This window comes from Bactrocera oleae, chromosome 4 (genome assembly GCF_042242935.1).
Source record: "Bactrocera oleae isolate idBacOlea1 chromosome 4, idBacOlea1, whole genome shotgun sequence".
In the NCBI taxonomy this organism is placed as follows: domain Eukaryota; kingdom Metazoa; phylum Arthropoda; class Insecta; order Diptera; family Tephritidae; genus Bactrocera; species Bactrocera oleae.
This window is the reverse complement of record NC_091538.1, coordinates 21,521,272-21,540,300: the sequence shown is the minus strand read 5'-3', so window position 1 is coordinate 21,540,300 and position 19,029 is coordinate 21,521,272. Positions and strand designations below refer to the sequence as shown.

The 19,029-nt window shown below is 34.2% G+C and overlaps 5 protein-coding genes across 11 annotated transcripts in view; 3 read left to right on the top strand and 2 right to left on the bottom strand.

Annotated features, from left to right (window-relative positions):
- HPS4 (Hermansky-Pudlak syndrome 4 protein) overlaps positions 1–14,403 on the bottom strand; it is a 40,993-nt gene extending 26,590 nt beyond the window's left edge. Inside the window, exon 1 of one of the 3 annotated variants that reach the window (XM_070107770.1) lies at positions 14,247–14,403. In XM_070107770.1, coding sequence (XP_069963871.1) covers positions 14,247–14,347 — 101 coding nt within the window. In that variant the 5' untranslated portion in view covers positions 14,348–14,403. Of the gene's footprint in view, positions 1–13,894; positions 14,169–14,246 lie in introns of those variants that run through there. The other 2 variants (XM_036369176.2, XM_036369178.2) reach the window with 2 other exon arrangements.
- On the top strand, positions 4,057–5,877 carry LOC106614522 (rRNA N6-adenosine-methyltransferase ZCCHC4). Its single transcript, XM_014230313.3, has 4 exons — positions 4,057–4,476; positions 4,530–4,771; positions 4,847–5,050; positions 5,104–5,877. Exons 1-4 carry the CDS (start codon positions 4,207–4,209, stop codon positions 5,855–5,857), a joined length of 1,470 nt encoding a protein of 489 aa, XP_014085788.2. The 5' UTR covers positions 4,057–4,206; the 3' UTR covers positions 5,858–5,877.
- On the bottom strand, positions 5,858–6,514 carry LOC106614524 (TP53-regulated inhibitor of apoptosis 1). Its single transcript, XM_014230315.3, has 2 exons — positions 6,364–6,514; positions 5,858–6,289 (listed from the first exon to the last, which is right to left on the bottom strand). The coding sequence occupies exons 1-2, from the start codon at positions 6,508–6,510 to the stop codon at positions 6,182–6,184; spliced, it is 255 nt and encodes an 84-aa protein (XP_014085790.2). The 5' UTR covers positions 6,511–6,514; the 3' UTR covers positions 5,858–6,181.
- Positions 6,918–8,547, top strand: P32 (complement C1q binding protein P32). Its single transcript, XM_014230314.3, has 5 exons — positions 6,918–7,236; positions 7,358–7,508; positions 7,567–7,760; positions 7,819–7,907; positions 7,965–8,547. The coding sequence occupies exons 1-5, from the start codon at positions 7,008–7,010 to the stop codon at positions 8,112–8,114; spliced, it is 813 nt and encodes a 270-aa protein (XP_014085789.1). The 5' UTR covers positions 6,918–7,007; the 3' UTR covers positions 8,115–8,547.
- Positions 13,541–19,029, top strand: part of LOC106614502 (mucin-22) — a 109,187-nt gene continuing 103,698 nt past the window's right edge. Inside the window, exons 1-2 of one of the 5 annotated variants that reach the window (XM_036369171.2) lie at positions 13,541–13,797; positions 17,975–18,404. In XM_036369171.2, the coding sequence (XP_036225064.2) occupies positions 18,323–18,404 (82 nt within the window). In that variant the 5' untranslated portion in view covers positions 13,541–13,797; positions 17,975–18,322. Of the gene's footprint in view, positions 13,821–17,883; positions 18,405–19,029 lie in introns of all 5 variants that reach the window. The other 4 variants (XM_070107769.1, XM_070107768.1, XM_070107767.1 and 1 more) reach the window with 4 other exon arrangements.

Here is a 19,029-nt window from a genome sequence, read left to right as displayed (position 1 = left end):
TTTGTCCTTTTTGCAGTGGTTTGCTATTGAAAGTTGACTTATGCTCTTTTGAAATATTGCGATTACCAATTGGGCTGCATTTTCATAGCGTCGTATTTAGATAAAATGGGCTAAATCGAAAAACTATGAAACAATGATAATAAGTAAACATATAAAAGTACTATATGGACTGTGCTTAGAATATATAGAAGTAGTTAATGATTTCATATGAATGGCAATTTAATATAAATTTTGTAATTTAATGCCATAAATAGTGCATAATATGCAAAAATATAAATATTATTTAAACTCGCTAAGAGGTCATGTTGCCAATTCTCCTTTTTGAAGTGAACATCAGACAAATTCTTCAATTTCTGATTTTTAGCAAATGTTGTGAGGAAGCAGCTTGTGGGCAACATACAAATGCGAGGGGGATGGTAGGATTTTCAGTGGTGGCTGTCAAATTGTAAAATTGAATTTTTCTCGTTTTACTCAATTTCATTCATTTATTTCGCATATGCGTAGGAATTCTATATGAAAACCAAATGTGGCTTACCAGGCGCACAGAAAAAATAGCGCGGCGCAGAGTTATGAACGAGCGCACTTTGCTTTGAAGCAGACGCACGTTCCTTATGAATGAATTTGTTGTCGTTGTAATATGAAATACTTAGAAAATAAGCCGCGAGTTCGCTTGAATATTATTGGCCGATGATGGTGCGTCTACGTTTTTTTGTCACTTGCGCGAATGTTTGATTTTTTGCGAAAGACATATTGAGGGACATACATATGTACATATGTGTACATATATGCAAATATATTTGGACATGCGAATGAAGGAAGGCAATTTCAAGAATATTCACATATAGACATATGAACATTGAAGCAAGTAAACAACAATAGCTGTTTCAGTTTACAGATTAGACAAAATCACTCGAATATCGTCTGCGGTGCTGCTTGTATAGAACACTTCTTTATGGCAATGTAAAATATTTTGCCTAAGTTCATATCCTATCACATATTTTTATATACTCTTTTTTTATTTTTATAACTCTTTTTTATTAAATGATATTTGAATTCTATTTTAGTATTATTTCCTTCATTATTTATATTTTCTTTTCATAAGTCAATTATTTTCCTTTTTATTATTTCAATTTTTGTTTATGCGCATATCAAAGAACATCTGTGCATATGTATGTATATACATTTTGCTTATAGAGTGGTGTAGTTCGTTGCGTAAATTGACAGCTGTGGTGACATTTTATTTTCGAACTTGCGCGTTTTCGATGTTCCTTCTTAGCAATTAACATTTTAGCAGAGAATGTTGATGAGTAGAGAAGGAGCAAATGTTAGCAGTACTAAAATGTTAATTGCTAAGAAGGAACATCGAAAACGCGCAAGTTCGAAAATAAAATGTCACCACAGCTGTCAATTTACGCAACGAACTACACCACTCTATAAGCAAAATGTATATACATACATATGCACAGATGTTCTTTGATATGCGCATAAACAAAAATTGAAATAATAAAAAGGAAAATAATTGACTTATGAAAAGAAAATATAAATAATGAAGGAAATAATACTAAAATAGAATTCAAATATCATTTAATAAAAAAGAGTTATAAAAATAAAAAAAGAGTATATAAAAATATGTGATAGGATATGAACTTAGGCAAAATATTTTACATTGCCATAAAGAAGTGTGCTATACAAGCAGCACCGCAGACGATATTCGAGTGATTTTGTCTAATCTGTAAACTGAAACAGCTATTGTTGTTTACTTGCTTCAATGTTCATATGTCTATATGTGAATATTCTTGAAATTGCCTTCCTTCATTCGCATGTCCAAATATATTTGCATATATGTACACATATGTACATATGTATGTCCCTCAATATGTCTTTCGCAAAAAATCAAACATTCGCGCAAGTGACAAAAAAACGTAGACGCACCATCATCGGCCAATAATATTCAAGCGAACTCGCGGCTTATTTTCTAAGTATTTCATATTACAACGACAACAAATTCATTCATAAGGAACGTGCGTCTGCTTCAAAGCAAAGTGCGCTCGTTCATAACTCTGCGCCGCGCTATTTTTTCTGTGCGCCTGGTAAGCCACATTTGGTTTTCATATAGAATTCCTACGCATATGCGAAATAAATGAATGAAATTGAGTAAAACGAGAAAAATTCAATTTTACAATTTGACAGCCACCACTGAAAATCCTACCATCCCCCTCGCATTTGTATGTTGCCCACAAGCTGCTTCCTCACAACATTTGCTAAAAATCAGAAATTGAAGAATTTGTCTGATGTTCACTTCAAAAAGGAGAATTGGCAACATGACCTCTTAGCGAGTTTAAATAATATTTATATTTTTGCATATTATGCACTATTTATGGCATTAAATTACAAAATTTATATTAAATTGCCATTCATATGAAATCATTAACTACTTCTATATATTCTAAGCACAGTCCATATAGTACTTTTATATGTTTACTTATTATCATTGTTTCATAGTTTTTCGATTTAGCCCATTTTATCTAAATACGACGCTATGAAAATGCAGCCCAATTGGTAATCGCAATATTTCAAAAGAGCATAAGTCAACTTTCAATAGCAAACCACTGCAAAAAGGACAAACGAGACAACATAGCCGATCGACATTGTCGCAAAATTGTCCATTGAAACAAATTTTGTCAACTCCGCGACGATGCGCAAAATTTGGCGTCAATATGTATGCGAGCTCGTTTGTATGTATGTATATAAATATGTATGTTTGTCGGCAAAGTCGTCATTTGGTTTTTTTCAACAACACAATGTCCGCGCGAACTCGCCGTTATTTCGTTGGCTTGCCACCATGCACATAGGCGTGTCAAGTGAGGGCTCATAATATGTTGATATGTTGCTTAATTTGTATTGAAAAATACTGATGCATTTATGAATTATTTTCGTAATATAATATATATATATATATATATATATATATATATACCAATAAATTCATACCTATAATCGTTTTCAAACTGAATTCGATAAATAAAATATATATCTGATATAATTATGTGGCAGTGCGCCCCTGACCCCTTCTTGCTTATGTACGTTCAACTTGTTTCTCGCAAAAAGCAAAAAGTGTAGACAAAAGTCATTGCTTGTGCGGAGCAAGAAGAAGCAAGCTTCAGCGTACGTGTATTTAAGAATGTATGTGTGATTATCACATTTGTGTAAATACGCATAATAAGGAAATATTCAATAAACCTAAACATATGAACATATTATATTTTCCTGATATATTTTAACTATCTCAGGAAGTAAAATATGCTATTAAAGAAATTGAATTATGATATGCTTAGACTCCAATTAATAAAATAAAAAAATTAAATAAAATTCGTTTTAGGATTCGAACGTATAGGCTCGTATTCGGATTGTGCTTAATCCCTTCCCGCTTACGACCTCAGCCACCACAAAAGTGGAAATGTGGCCGCTTAGCCACCGTTTTATTGTTATCCTTTGTTTAATAAGCAATTGCTCACATAACGCACATACATAAGTTGGAAAAATAGCCTATTAAATGTTTATTTTATTATGAAATCTGGGGTTTTTACCGATAATACAGATTTGTAATTCAGAAGGCTTTTCATAATTATAAATTTGTCATATCATAGAAATTGAAAACATAAATCTAAATAGGTATGCGCAACGTTTTTTCATATAGGAATAATCGTTGTGTCTATTTATAGCATTTCGCACATTGCGTGGTGTATTTTTCTTTTTCGAAGTTATATTTTTCGATGTTCCTTCATGTGGAATTACAAATTAGTACTCAAAAAGTTTTCATTTAACATTTGCTCCTTCTCTATTCATTTACGTTCTCTGATTTTAGTACTGCTAACATTTGCTCCTTCTCTATTCCAGAGAACTCATCAACATTCTCTGTTAATACTCAAAAAGATTTCAGTTAACATTTGCTCCTTCTCTATTCATTTACGTTCTCTGTCTATTCATTTACTTTCTCTGAATTTACGTTCTCTGATATACGTTCTCTGCAGCAACTAAAAACAAAAGCTTTTGCGGTAAACAGCTGTGAGCTGTCAGAAGCCATTAGAAAGTTAACAAAGCGGGGTTTTGAGTTCACAGTTTGAAGGGACAGATGTAGAATAATATTTAGGCGATGTCAAGAACAATAATAATATAGGAAGATTAGTGAATATACTATATTTTAAAATGAAAAACGCCAATAAACTACAAATAGTGTATCCCGATGAAGAGCATGGTGTGCGGCATCCACACTGCCCACATGGACCAACACTGCTGTTCCAAACATTCAATCAATTGGCAGATAAACCAACCTCTGCTTATTATGCATGTGCAGCGCATCGGGATAAAAGTTTGTGCAACTTTCAATTTCCGGCAGAACAAATAACGCCACAGAAATTGACAAAACGTTATGATTTAGAAAGTCACATTAATTCTTACAAGAAGCAGCGGCGAAAGGTATGCCTGAAATAATTGAATTATATTTTTGTAAATCTAATAATGTTGTCTAGTTGTTAGCAGGCTACAACGATGGTGGACTTCACTACTGTCTACATTGCAATGTACCATTATTACGTGATAATCATACAGAACATGCCGCTCATGAAATGATTTGGAATTTAACACATGAACTACTTTGCGATCCAACTCGGTTCCTACGCCCACTGGATGATGATAAGTCTCAGGCGCAATACTTCTTCGATAACAAGGCGTTAAAATTTTTTGGAAACTGTTTTCAGGACTTGGGTGTAACGTGAGTATAGATATATTTCGACAGACAAACTGATGACAAAATTATGATAATTTATGATTTTATGTTAAATTGTAGTAAGGTGGTCTGCATGGGTGCTCCGCGTTTGCACGCTTTTTTTCGTAATAACTTCTCCGATATGCAAAGCTTTTTATTGGATTTTGATCATCGCATGTTTTTTTTCTATGACGATAATAATTTTGCGTGGTATAATATGTGTAACAACCATTTTTTCGATAAACTTCAGCGTTTAAAATTCGAAAAGTTTTTAAAGTGTAAACCGTAAGTGCCTTGGATAATGTAACAAAGTTATTTATTTATTCATTCTTTACCAGCAAGGATAAGTTGTTAATATTTACGGATCCACCTTTTGGTTGTCGCACAGAACCGATAGCCGGCACTTTGAGACAGCTTACGCATACATTCAATTTACTGAATAACCTACCTCATCAACCGTTGGCAATATTTTGGATATTTCCTTATTTTTCTGAACATTACATACAAAAAGAAATGCCGCATATGCGCATGTGTGAATACAAAGTTAATTACACCAATCATGGCGCATACACTAATGTAGGCGAGAAGTGTCGCAAGCTCGGTTCGCCAGTGCGTGTCTTCACGAATGTGCGTTTGGAATTGTTACATTTGCCGGTTGAAGAGGAGTACAAATATTGTGCCTTATGCCAGCGTTACACAGCATTAGAAAACCGTCATTGTGCTAAGTGTGGCAATTGTCCGTCAAAAAACGGCAGCACTTATCGACACTGTGAGCTTTGTGGGTGTTGTGTCAAGCCCAACTATGTTCATTGTATAAATTGCAGACGCTGCACGCAGGCGGAAGAACATGAGTGTGAAATGTATCAAGCAAATCAGCATTGTTGGATCTGTTTGCAGAAAGGCCATACAGAATTGATGTGTGCCATGTGGCGTAAGCATCATAAGGACGTTGGGTTTGTTAACAGAGGTGACCAAATAATCATGTGTCTGTTGTGTAAAAGAAAGGGTCACAATGAACGAAATTGTAGGCGGCGTAACAAGTACCTCGAAGAATTAACCTTTATGGGCGTAACAGAAGTTAAAATAAAGTAATTTAATATATTCAAGTTTAAGTACTGTTTTTTTTCTTAAATACTTTTACAACGAACAATTAACTTTATTTAACACTTAAGTTTAACTTTAGTGTTTACATACAATATTAAACAGCTAGTGGTTTTATGTTTTTCTAAGTTATCTGCATCCGAAATTGCGAAATAAATAAAATGTTTTCCGTTCTATCTTCATTATTGCTCAGTCGAACATTAGAAATTACGGCACAGAATTGTCTCTTTTATACGACCCTTTCTTAATATGGTACACATCGTGACCAGCCAAACCAGTCCTTGTAGTTGTGAAGAGATTACTATTCGGTATCGGTCAACTTTTTGTATTATCAGGCTTTTGTTGTTGCTCTTGTTGATGTTCGCTAGTGTTGATTTCGGAATCGACTTCTCGAAGTTCAATTTTTTGCTCACGCATTGCTCGCTGTAACATTACAAACATTATAATTCATCAAAACAGATTTTTCTTTAATTTTTTTCGTATAGGAAATCACTTACCTTTACACAATCTTGATAAATTTTGAAGATCGGTGCACACAACGAATCGTCATTGCGACCTTTAAGAAAATGTTCAGAAAACCAAGAGTTGAAGCAAGCGTCGTATTGCTTCTTTAGTTCCGTGCAATCATCGCCCAAACTATTCATGGTAGCAACAATTTAAAATATATGACTAAAAATGTGATAAATTAACGCAACCACATTCGTTCGTGATTATTTGTTGAACCTTGCTTGAAATGAAAATACTTGAAGAAACATACGTCATGTAAGGGCCAATTATAATAATTTAATCAGCTGATAGGTACAAAGTGAGTTACCAATTATTTATTTCTGTTAAATATGACAACAATAGACTCATTTGTGATTATTATATGTCGAAAAATTATTGATTTTTATTATTTAGCTTGCATTCCATTGTCCTAATTTTTGTTTCAATTATATTTTCCTACCCTTACATCTCAAGATCTTTGGCAATTTACCAAAATACTTCAAAACAAAAAAAACATATTGGCAACAGCTTTAGTCGGCGAACATGCACTAAGCAAAACCGAAGTTGACATTTACCATCTGGAAATCGTGTGAGGTTAAATTAACGCTGCAGTTGTACTTCTCCGTGAAAATTTCAAAATTTAAAAATTTTCGTAATGAGTAATTTAACAAAATCCGTACTTCGTTTCGGCAACAGCTTGATTGCTGCCAACTCAAAGAACGCATTGAAAAATGTTTTCGGTAAACGTGACTTCACTCGCACACTCTGGCACATGTGCAAGAATCCAGAAACTTCTGGTGCAACCACCAATGTTCTGAATGTGCACAAGCCCAGCTTAAGCTGCAGCTGCGGTTGCGGTGGAGTAAAGCACTTGCACACCAAAGGTTAGAAATTGTTTCAAATCCTGTTGCCGGTTGAAATATTGTTCATTACATAACCTATATCAACGTGATGAAATTATAGCGTAGAGTTTTTGAATTAAAATATATAATTTTTAAATTAAAGGCGAAAGGGAACTAGTGGAATTCCTGACTGAAGAAATATTGGCGGAACGCAAAGCGCAAAAGATCAAATCCATTCCCACCACCTTAGAGGGATTCAATGTTAAGCTGGATGGCGCCGATGTTGAGTTAACCAAGATGAGTGATAAGGAAAAGTAAATGATATAAAAGTTGAATTAAATTTTATATTTATAAATAAAATGTGTTGTATAGAATTGTCATTAACTTCAACGTCAACCACACTGTGGATACTGAAGACGAACCCGAGTTGGACCCCAATGCGGAAAAGGCTGAAATCGGTGAGATGAGCAGTAAACCGCGTTTTGAAATTGACATCGTTAAGGGCAACATAACTCTTTCATTCACATGCTCCTTCTTAGAAGGTACCCCACAAGAGGGCGAATACAGTGAGTGAAGAAATTATTTAGTACCAAAGGTGTTTAAAATTTTCTGGGTATTTTGCAGATGACATTTTTGGCATTGATGAGATGTGTATCTACCAAGGTGAATGGAATGATAAGGTTTATGCCGTGGCCGGTGATGTACTCGATGGCGTAAGTAGATATTAACTTGTTTATGTCCAACAATTCTTAATATTGGCTTCTTAACAGTACCTATATGACTTGCTGATGAATCTCTTGGAAGAAAAAGGTGTTAGCAATGAATTCGTTGAAAAACTCTCAGATTTGGCTACTGCTTTTGAGCACACATCATACATCGGTTTGTTGGAAAGCCTCTCGAAGTTTACTTCCGGCAAATAAATGCTGTATCCCTGCCAATAAATGCTACACAGCGTTTAATTGCCAGTTTTTACATACCTAAGTGACATATAATTTACGCTTAAAGTTTAAGAACTAATCACATGAAGTGCAAATCGAAAAAACAAACCATATTTAATTTTCTGGAAACTGCAAGTTCGAGTTATGTAACTGTTATCGCGACATTGTAGATCTTAAATGTTTGCCAATTTTTTTTTGTGTGGCCTAATACAATTTTTAAGTATTGTTGAATTGTTTTCCTTTTTTTAAAAAATTGATTTCTATCAGAGCTGTTTCCATAATTTATAAAATTAATGTGTGAAGTTACGATGCGCACTGAAAATAATTTGACTATAAAAAATGTCGTTATTTGTAAAGAAAATACAGAAAGAATTAAAAAATATATTTACAACAAGAAGAAAATGCTACAGCTTAACGACCCTGTTACTCAGCTGAGTCTTTTAGAATAACGGTACTTGCCAATGACTTATTGCAGCACCTACTAATGCTATCTGCATTGTTGTTGCTGTTTAAGCAATTAAAACTTATTATTATTACCAATACTCTTCGTTGTTGCTAGTGATTTTTTAATAGCATGCGCTTGGCAGGAAATTCTGTTTGATTTCCGGCGTTTTGTATGTGCTGACTTAAGCGAATTACGAGCGATCGTAATATGAAAGCCCACAACTATTTACCTTCATCTGTAGAAATGCATAAACATGCATATTTATTAAATAAAAAAAAAAACAATTGCAACAAATCGTGAAACGTTGCAGTGAAAGGGTTGATGGCTGCAAGTACAATATGCACGTTACGCCAACTTCTTATCTGTTGGCACTAAGAATTGGTAAATCTACAACAACTAACAATGTACAATGGGGTACATCTCTAACGTTGTTGTTATGTTAACATGATCGTTGTATTTGCAGCGACGGTGATGTCTGATTTGGTATAGTGCAACTCCTCTCACGTCAAACATCATCTTCACTGCACGATCGATGTTATTGATGCACTTACATATAAATATGTACATACATATACATACATATAAGCATAATCACATATATATAGGCATTCATATTATTATGCATTGATGTTGGTGCTGGTATTTTCAGCTTGCGATTTATGTGGGATCGTAGACGATCGACAACTCGCTATCGATGAGCTAGATTTTTATACTCTCGCAACTTGTTGCTATAGAGTATAATAGTTTTGTTCACCTAACGGTTGTTTGTATCACCTAAAACTAATCGAATTAGATATAGGGTTATATATATAAATGATCAGGATGAAGATACGAGTTGAAATCCGGGTGACTGTATGTCCGTCCGTCTGTGCAAGCTGTAACTTGAGAAAAATTGAGATATCTTTATGAAACTTGGTACACATGTTTCTTGGTACCGTAAGACGGTTGGTATTGTAGATGGGCGTAATCGGATCACTACCACGCCCACAAACCGCCATTAATCAAAAACAAATAAATTGCCGTAACTAAGCTCCACATCGAGATACAAGACTCTTATTTGGTATACAGTATCACATTAGGCAGAGGCATCTGCAGTTAATATTTTTTTTAAAGTGGGCGTGGTCTCGCTATAATAAGTTTAATGTGCATATCTTCTATACCACTGAAGCTATAATAACAAAATTCACTGGGAACAAATGTTTTTAGCATCTCTATCGACGGTGTGAAAATCCGCCAACAAAGGGGAGTCTTATCGCCCGATAACTCTCCTTTCCCCAGTAGTGAAGACACTTGAGGCCTTGTTACTCCCGTCATTCACTCACCACCTGAGCCTAGCAGATCATCAGCATGGCTTCCGAAAAGTGCACAGTACCACCACAGCACTTAGCGTCATAAACGCCCAGATAGTTCATGGCCTGAACCAGCCACCCTGCGAGAGGACGATCCTCGTAGCGTTGGACTTGTCAAAAGCTTTTGACACAGTTAATCGCACAACGCTACTTGAGGACCTAGAACAATCAACGCTCCCTCCAGGGCTGAAGCGGTGGACTATGAACTACCTGAGCGGTCGGCATTCATCCGTACTGTTTCGAGGTCAAAACTCCAAACTTAGGAAAATTAAACAGGGGGTTCCGCAGAGTGGTGTCCTCTTCCCACTACTATTTAATTGTTATATTTCGAAACTCCCCCAGCCATCAGCGGGAATTTCAGTGACCTCGTACGCCGATGACTGTACGATATTGACGTCGGGAAATGGAATCGATGGCATGTGTTCAAAGGTAAACAGCTACCTCTCCGATCTTTCTCGCTTCTTCTCAGCAAGGAACCTAACACTCTCTCCCACTAAATCCACAGTGACTATCTTCACAAATTGGACGAAGGAGTACAGACTGGACCTGAACATTTCAGTCGATGGCACAAAAATTCCGACAGTCAATAACCCTAAAATTTTAGGCGTCTCTTTGGACAGTCTGTGCTCTTTAACTCCTCACACGACCGCGATAGCTGCCAAAGTACAGAGCCGCAACAAAATCCTCAAGTCGCTTGCCGGCAGCTCTTGGGGAAAAGACAAAGAAACGTTGTTGGCACCATACAAGGCAATCGGCCGGCCGGTCCTAAATTACGCAGCCCCAATATGGTCGCCTGGATGCAGTGACACGCAGAAGAAGAAGCTTCAGAACTCTGCACTCCGGACTATCACGGGATGCCTCTTGATGTCTCCAATCGAACACCTACATAGTGAGGACCGTATGCTTCCGGTTAAGGAACACAACGAACTCCTCTCCAAGCAGTTTCTACTGGGGTGTTTTCGTGAAAACCACCCCTGTAGTCGCCTGCCTGTATCGGAGCCGCCTCCTAGGAACATCAAGAGGTCTTTCCTTGATTACGTCGACGACATTAAACAGTACGCCGACCGGACTTCGGACGCAACGAACTTCAGACAGGCACTGACCGCCATTCACAGTGAAGCCATCAACACCTTCACAGACTCCCTCTCAGTGAATGGCGTAATACGAGTCAAACCACCACCTATAGCAGACGTAGAGCTCGAGTTGCCTCGCAAAACCAGAGTGACCCTCGCGCAACTTCGTTCTGGATACTGTAGCAGGTTAAACTCCTACTTAGCCAGAATAGACCCCGACATACCAAACACATGTCCTGCGTGCAATGAGTCTCCACATGACACTAACCACCTCTATGCGTGCCCAACAAACCCCACTCATCTAACACCCTTCTCCCTATGGTCCGACCCCGTCGAAACAGCTCGTTTCCTGGGCCTCCCGTTAGATGACCTCGACGACAACGAATCTGGAATTTATCACCCAAACGGGGACTAGGTAACCGTTACAACAACAACAACGGTGTGAAAATGGGTCAAATCGGGCGACAACCGCGCCCACTCCCCACATAACGGTACTGTTAAAAATTACTAAAAGCGCGATAAATCAAGCACTAAACAAGCCAGAGACATTAAATTTTATCTCTGGGATGGTATAAGATGACTTTATAGGAGCCACGTTCAAAATTAGATTGTGGGCGTGGCACTGCCCACTTTTAGGTGAAACCCCATATCTTGGGACCTGCTTAACCGATTTCAACCAAGTTCGGCACATAATATTCTTCTCATATTTCTATGTTATAGTACGAAAATGGGCGAAATCGGATTACAACCACGCCTATTTCCCATATAACATCATGTTAAATTCCCTCTGATTTTTTCACTTTCCAGGTACTGAATATGTGCACCCCAGTGCCCATAGTTGACTTTTTACCGAAAATATCGGTCAACATAGAACAAGGCGGCAAGATCCACAAAGAAATCTAAAACGAGTATACCATTTGACTTTGCGAGAGTATAAAATGTTCGGTTACATACGAACTTAGCCCTTCCTTACTTGTTAAATATGTATTGCATTATACCGGACTTTTATAGCTAACAATCGCGTAGCTTTGAGCTTTGTAATCCTCACTTTGCTGCTGCTCCTAATTGTGATAGATGACTGTATATGAATGCGCGAAAATTATATTTTCGCATTCAAATGTCTGTCTGGCTGTTGGAGGAAGATTAACTGAGAGCACATAAATAACACATAAACACGTTGACATGCATATCTTAAGATTGTAAGAGAACTATATAACTACTATTATTTTAGATTTCAATTCTATTTGGCTTTTTTTCCACTGGCTATATGTTTGTCTGATTGTTTGTCTTGCGAAATCTTTCACAAAATGGGTTATAGGACTTACTCCTTATGGCTATGAGATGCCTGTACTAATTTTAAGCATAAATGTACTCGTTTGCGCTATTGTTGTTGCGAGTCTGCTCATATATCGCATATCAATTTCGTTGCCAAATGGATGATGCTAATGGATTTACGTGGCGCTAATGCTTCTAACATGCTTATTACTTACAATTTATCCGGATTAATGATAAACAACAATAATTTTTTGTATTTGCAGGGTTTTTAAGACCACAATAACTATTTGAATTAATTTTTTTTGGCACAATTTTGTTATTTTCAGCCAAATTTATAACTATTAGCAAAATTCACTTATCAGATGAAAATACGATGAAAATACGTACACTTTTACTGCAAGCCCGAAATGTCAAATTATGGCGGAAAAGGAAGTAGCATATAAACATAAAAAGAAGAAGAATCACCTGAAGCAGTTAAAGTAATAAAACTAAAACTATTAAAAATTCAATTTTTAAAGTGATTTTTACGTTGCTAAATTTTAAACTATCGCGGAAAACGAAATAGCGAACAAAGAAAATAAGAAGGAGAATGTAACATTGAAAACAGCCGAAAAATTAGGAGGGATATAAAAAATTAAGAGCCATTAGTTCTTTTTATATTTCCATTCTTTCGCGATAAATTGACAGTTTCCGCCAAAAGCGAGTTTGTCGTTTCGCTTTCCGGTGGGTAAAATGCAATTCTTATTAATTTAAATTTTTCTAGAAACATATAACCTCTTTTATGTAGCGTAAAGTGTGAATTCTAGTGCAATATGGGTATTAAAAAAAAAAACAAAGTACGTTAAGTTCGGTTACCCCGAAACTATAATACCCTTCACAAATACAAAAGTCGTCTTTGTCAGTTTGTATGACAGCTATTTCCTATAGTGGTCCGATATCGGCGATTTCGACAGTTGCTTGGGAGAAAAAGGGTATACAATTTATTTTGAATCCACAATATTATTCGATTATTAACTAATTTAACTTCTAAAAAGTTAAAATAAGACACTTTTTCGATTTGCAAAGAACTCGCTTACGTTTCGACACCTGTTGCCCACCTTAAGCTTCAAAGTCTAATAATCTTTGCACTTCTCTCTGCCTAACGCATACTCACAATGACACTCTTTTGCCTTTTAAATACTCTCCGGCCACTAAACGCTGATCTGTTGGAGTTATTATGTGAAAACTAGTCAGTTTTCTCATTTTTCTCTCGCAATTGGCGCTTAAAAGCCCACATATTTCCCTCCATTTTTGTTTCTTGCTCGCTTTAGTATTTTGACTTAGTTCGTTTTATGCTTTTGGCACTCTGTCATTACCACCGCTTCTTTTACAGCTAGCAATTCTTGCGCTACCACTCCGCGAGCCAAGCCCATACCATAAGCCACATTTTATACCAACTCGACTACCTTGACGCTGGCCAACCACGAAAGCTGAGGTTAGTATGAGTCGAAACGCGTTTATGGACGGTTTAACGCTGGTATGCGGTACGAAATATTGGGAAACAATTGTGCGAATAATTACAAAAATAAAACTAATAATAACAAATATAATGTAGTACAATAACAACTAGTACATACTTACCTGTATATGTCCACTTAAAGTGTGTTTGAGTATTTCAAACTAGTGCAATCGTTAGTCCGAATCGGTTATATATGAGTAATATTTTGTGAAGGGATTTTTGAATAGTATTCACATCAAATTATTACTATGTCTCTGTTGTTGTTGATTGCACAGTCACCAAAAATATACAAAGTTTGCATACAAATGAGAGTATGCTAGAAAAAATGAAATATATACAAGTGTCCATATGTGGGTTTGTGCACAGAAAAACCACAACGACAAAACGCTTACAACAAATATAATAAAATAACTAAAACAGATATGATATAAAATATTTAAAAGTTTGAACAAATTTATTTTTCTCTTCGCTTACTTTTTAATGCTTTTCAATGTTGCTGTGATTCTCAGTGTTGTTGCTATTTCTTCGAATAGAGCTACAGTAGTTAACGGCGTCAACATTTTCTTGAATTTCATTCGCTTATTAATTTGTGTGCAAGCAATAATTACAAATTTTGCATGTCAAAATCAGCAATGTGCAGGGCGAGCATGTAACAACGATAAGCGTGTAGTGATAGCTGTGAAATGTTTTATAAAAAATAAATTAACAAAAGCAAATGTTATAAGTGAAATATTAATATTAAAAACGTAATGAGTGAATAAAAGGATTTATGCATGTTTGATAAAATATATATATTATATATGGAAATAATTAACAGAATATAACAACCTTTTTAGCCAACTCCAGAAATAAATAATATTTTTTAAATCATAGGGTCCTTTTAGGGTCTAAAATACAAGTTTATATATGTTTTAATAGTTGTTAAAGTACAGGAAATATAAAAATTATATTTTTGTAAATGACATAACATATTTGTAATATTTTTTTTTAATTTTCAAATATTTCGTTATTTGAGAAATCAACTTAAGTCTAGAAATCGTAATCATAAGCCAATTTGTAAACTTGAAACAACGAAATATACAATTTTATAACAGCAATTTGTTTAAATACTTTTATCTGGTGCTTTAAAATAAAATTTTTTTTAATTCTCGTGTTTCAATATTTCCTGTCCTTGTTGGCAAAAAATTGAAATAGCTAAAAATATTTTAAATTAATTAAAAAATGACTAATAAATTTTTTTTTAATTTATCAAAATTCGATATAAAAAATTTTTTAAATGCTTTTTTGTTGGCTTATTATTCCATTAAAAAATTCATCAAAATAGCTTAAGCTTCTTTTTGTTAATAATTTAATTTCTTTATAATCCTTTCTAACAATTTTTTTTTCTGTTATTACTCTCCCTCTTTGTTATAATCCACTTACTTTCCATATTAAAAATGGTGTTACTTTAAATAACAAATATTACTGTGGGCAATTGCAACTGTCAAAAGTTTGTAAGAGCAAAACAATAACATTACTTTCAATATCGTTAAGAAATAGTAAGACTGCACCTATTGAAAAAGCATAAAAGTAAAAAACATAAAAAAACTGTATAATTAAATATAACGAAGAAATTATGCAAATATTTAAAAATACTGTTATAATGCTAACAGTGATTCATTATTTTTGGAAAGCCTAAGAAATATGATTCAATAGGAATATTGAAAATTTTCCTTTCCGACCAACTGTTCCGTTTACTCATTGCAATGACATTTTCTCACACATCAAATCGCAACGGCGGATTAAATAAAAAAAAATGCAAAATAGACATAAATGTAAATAATAAAGTCACCAAACTAGTCCATATATGTGCTGCACGCCCATTAAGCGGTTTATTTGCTTAACAACTGTTCATTCGGCTGCTTTTGTAGGCAAGTTGGTTTCGCAAGTCTTTTCTTTTGCCACTCAGCTGCTGCTACTTGACAGTTTCGTTAAGCAATGCGGGCATAGAGAGTGTATATAGCTTTCATTTGATACTCTATTTATTTATATTATATACAGGTTTATATGGGTATGAATTTCTTAGCTTTTTACAAATCATTATATCAGATAGTCTGAAATGAAATTTTGCTCTAATCGAAAGCTGAAAAATACCTTTGCTATGCTGGCTGGGTAACGTTTTATATTTGTGTATACTTATTTACTTACATATAAGCTGGGAGATAAAATCGAAAATTACTATTTTATGAGTTCAAGTTCATTAAAAAGCATTAATAGTTAATAAAATGAAATGATTATAGTAGTCCAATCTAATACTTAATTTCACTGTGCGCCATGCTTTCGTGTTACTTATGATGTTTATGAATCCATAAAGTTAAAGTCTTTACAAAATACTTTTCAAAATATTTAAAATCGATTTTTGAAGTCTAAAAATTTATTTTATTATATATTATTTTGTTTTGATTTGATACAATTTTATTAATTTACTTTAATTATTTAATATCTTTTTTCAATTCATTATAGTAATTATCCAATTTATTCTAGTTTTTAAATTTATACATTGTTTTTAGTGTTTGATAATTCTCCCCCAAATTTTTTTTAAAATATTGTATATATTGAAAGTAATGTTTCTCACTATCCAAGCACTCAAATAAGATAAATTTTCTATTAAAATACACGTTGAATCCGCTTTAAAAATATCAGAGCATACACAAACAGACATGTATTACTCTATAAGAACAACAACAATTTTATTAGCTATTGCATAACTAAAAATCAAGCGTGTGAGCAAAGCTAAAAGCAAAACTGAATACATTAATGATGCTGGAATGAGCGGAAAAAATGAATGCCTGAAAATGCAAGCAAAAAAAAACGATTGTGGGATAAGTAGTTATTGGTGTAAAAAATATTCAGTTTTTCAAGGGTTAGAGAAATATTAGGCAGTTCTTTTGGTCTGTTTACTATTTGATTTGATGCTCTTTTTTTGTGCTCAAAAGCTTTGGAACCGCTTCGATGTATATTCTATTAAACTCATATTCATCCACCTAATTAAAAATTATAGTTGACTTTTTATTAAAGATTGAAAACTAATTTTATTCATTTCTAACCGAATAATATGAGCCCTATAATTCTGATTTATAATAGCTATATACCCGCATACCCGTATAACCGTATAACTATAAATAATTCAATAGACTAATTGGCCGATTGTTTGCTACTTTGTACAGAGAAGTATCGTCTTTAAAAAGAGAGAAAGAGAATACTTAGGAATATGCATACCTTATTTTGAAACTTTCATCGATTTTTAAGATTCCGTCTAAATCAAGACAGAGAGAAACGAGTTGGATTTCAAATGAAACGTTTTTTATAAATTATTAATTAATTGAGTTACATTTAAAATAATATCGTTACCACCTAACGAAATTTTTAAGCTGAGCAAAATACCATTAAATTTATGACAAATAATATGCGCTAAGTAAACGTTTCGGATAGTTTTAATTTGAAGCTTACTTTGTAATAGAGTTAGAAACTAACGAAACATATTATATTAAGATTATAAAATTGAAGCCTTCTGAGAATTATTCGTGATTGTTTTTTAATTTAAAATTTTTTGAAAGGTTTTTCCCTCTGAAAGCTTTCGAGAAAGTTTATTTTAAACCTTCCTTCAACTTTATTTTAATTCTTACTCATTCCGATCAAAAATGTATATAGTTTTATTATATTGTAATTTTCACAGGCTTTTAAAACTTACTAATGTGTTGTAAGCCATTGTCCAGCAAAAACAACAACAACTACGATAGTGAGCACAAACACTTATAAATCAGTTACAATTGGCAGTTTAAACAACAATAAAAAGACTGTGTACCGCATTTTTTATATGCATGCACACACATTCACAAATCAACCCACACGCATACATACATACATATTCATTGGTGTGTATGACTTGCTTGCGCATAACCTTGAGAACGCTGACACAAGATTATATGTGCATATATGCTATGCTCATAATCTACGTGTCACTTACAGATACTAGCAGCCTGAAATTCTGTTGTTGGTTTAACTTTTTAAATCAATTATATTTTATATTTCCCTTTTTTTGTTTTTAACGAGTTTATTTTTAACTGCGCAGATAATCTTTGTTCAATAGCAATTTTTTTATCGCCTAAAATAACGGAAAATTTTTAATTTTCATGTTGAACGGGTTTCAAATATGTAAATAGTAAATAAAAAATATCGCCCTGCGTTAATATCAAAGAAATAATTACTTATTGAAACAAATTAAAACAAAATCCGAAAAAAAACAAAAATCAATCAAATAACAACAAATCGCCACAGTTTTCGCACCACAAGAAGTGCATTGCATGAAACAAATAAATGAGTTTTTGTGTAACAAAAATGACTTATACATTTTTGGCTTAACAAAAGGTTTTCAAAATTAGCAACAACAGCAAAACAATACAAGTTGTTTAAAGAACTGCTTTAACGGCGAGTGAATAGTGAAATAATAGTAACAACAACAATAAAGAACTGTACACACTAAGCGTGGATTCGGCGCACTCACACACAGCATGGGAATACCAGCGCTTTGCGACCACGGCTTTCTGCTGCTGATACTGGTGATTTCGGTGCTTGCTGTCGTGCAGTCACAAGGTAAGTTCTTGGCCGATTGAATGAGTGATACTTCACACTGAATTATAAAATCTTTTTTTATTCATATTCTTGGGGTACCCAACCGTCCTCCAGTCATACCAACATTTGTTGCTTGAATTCTTGAGAAATCATCGCATTTAACAGGAATATTTTACGGATACTTGCGAATCAATGTGTGGCGCTCGGTCCAAATTTTGTTCTCCCCTCGTTGTAATTTTTTGTGTGAAGTATTTTTGGCTTCATTCAAAATTTATGGCCGCAAAAAATTGCACAGCACCAATACCAAGCAGGAAATGAATGCATTCTGAATAATATATGCGGTTCAAGTTCGTTTCTTTGCTTGGGCAGCAACACAAAGAACTTTGTTGTTGTATTTTTGTGCAATTTTAATGTTTAATGTAAAATATTAATGAAATTGTATAAGCGAATTGCATTCGATTGGATTTATTACACTTGTGTAAAGAAATTCTATAAAAAGCTTGTCTTAACTAAACTACTAAATCTATTTTCATCTCTGCCACAAATATCGAAGGTGTAGACCAAAGGGTGGAACGTAAGTTTAAATTCGAGAGACAGAACCTAAATTTATTCAAATATATATAATATAATCCATATATGTTTATAT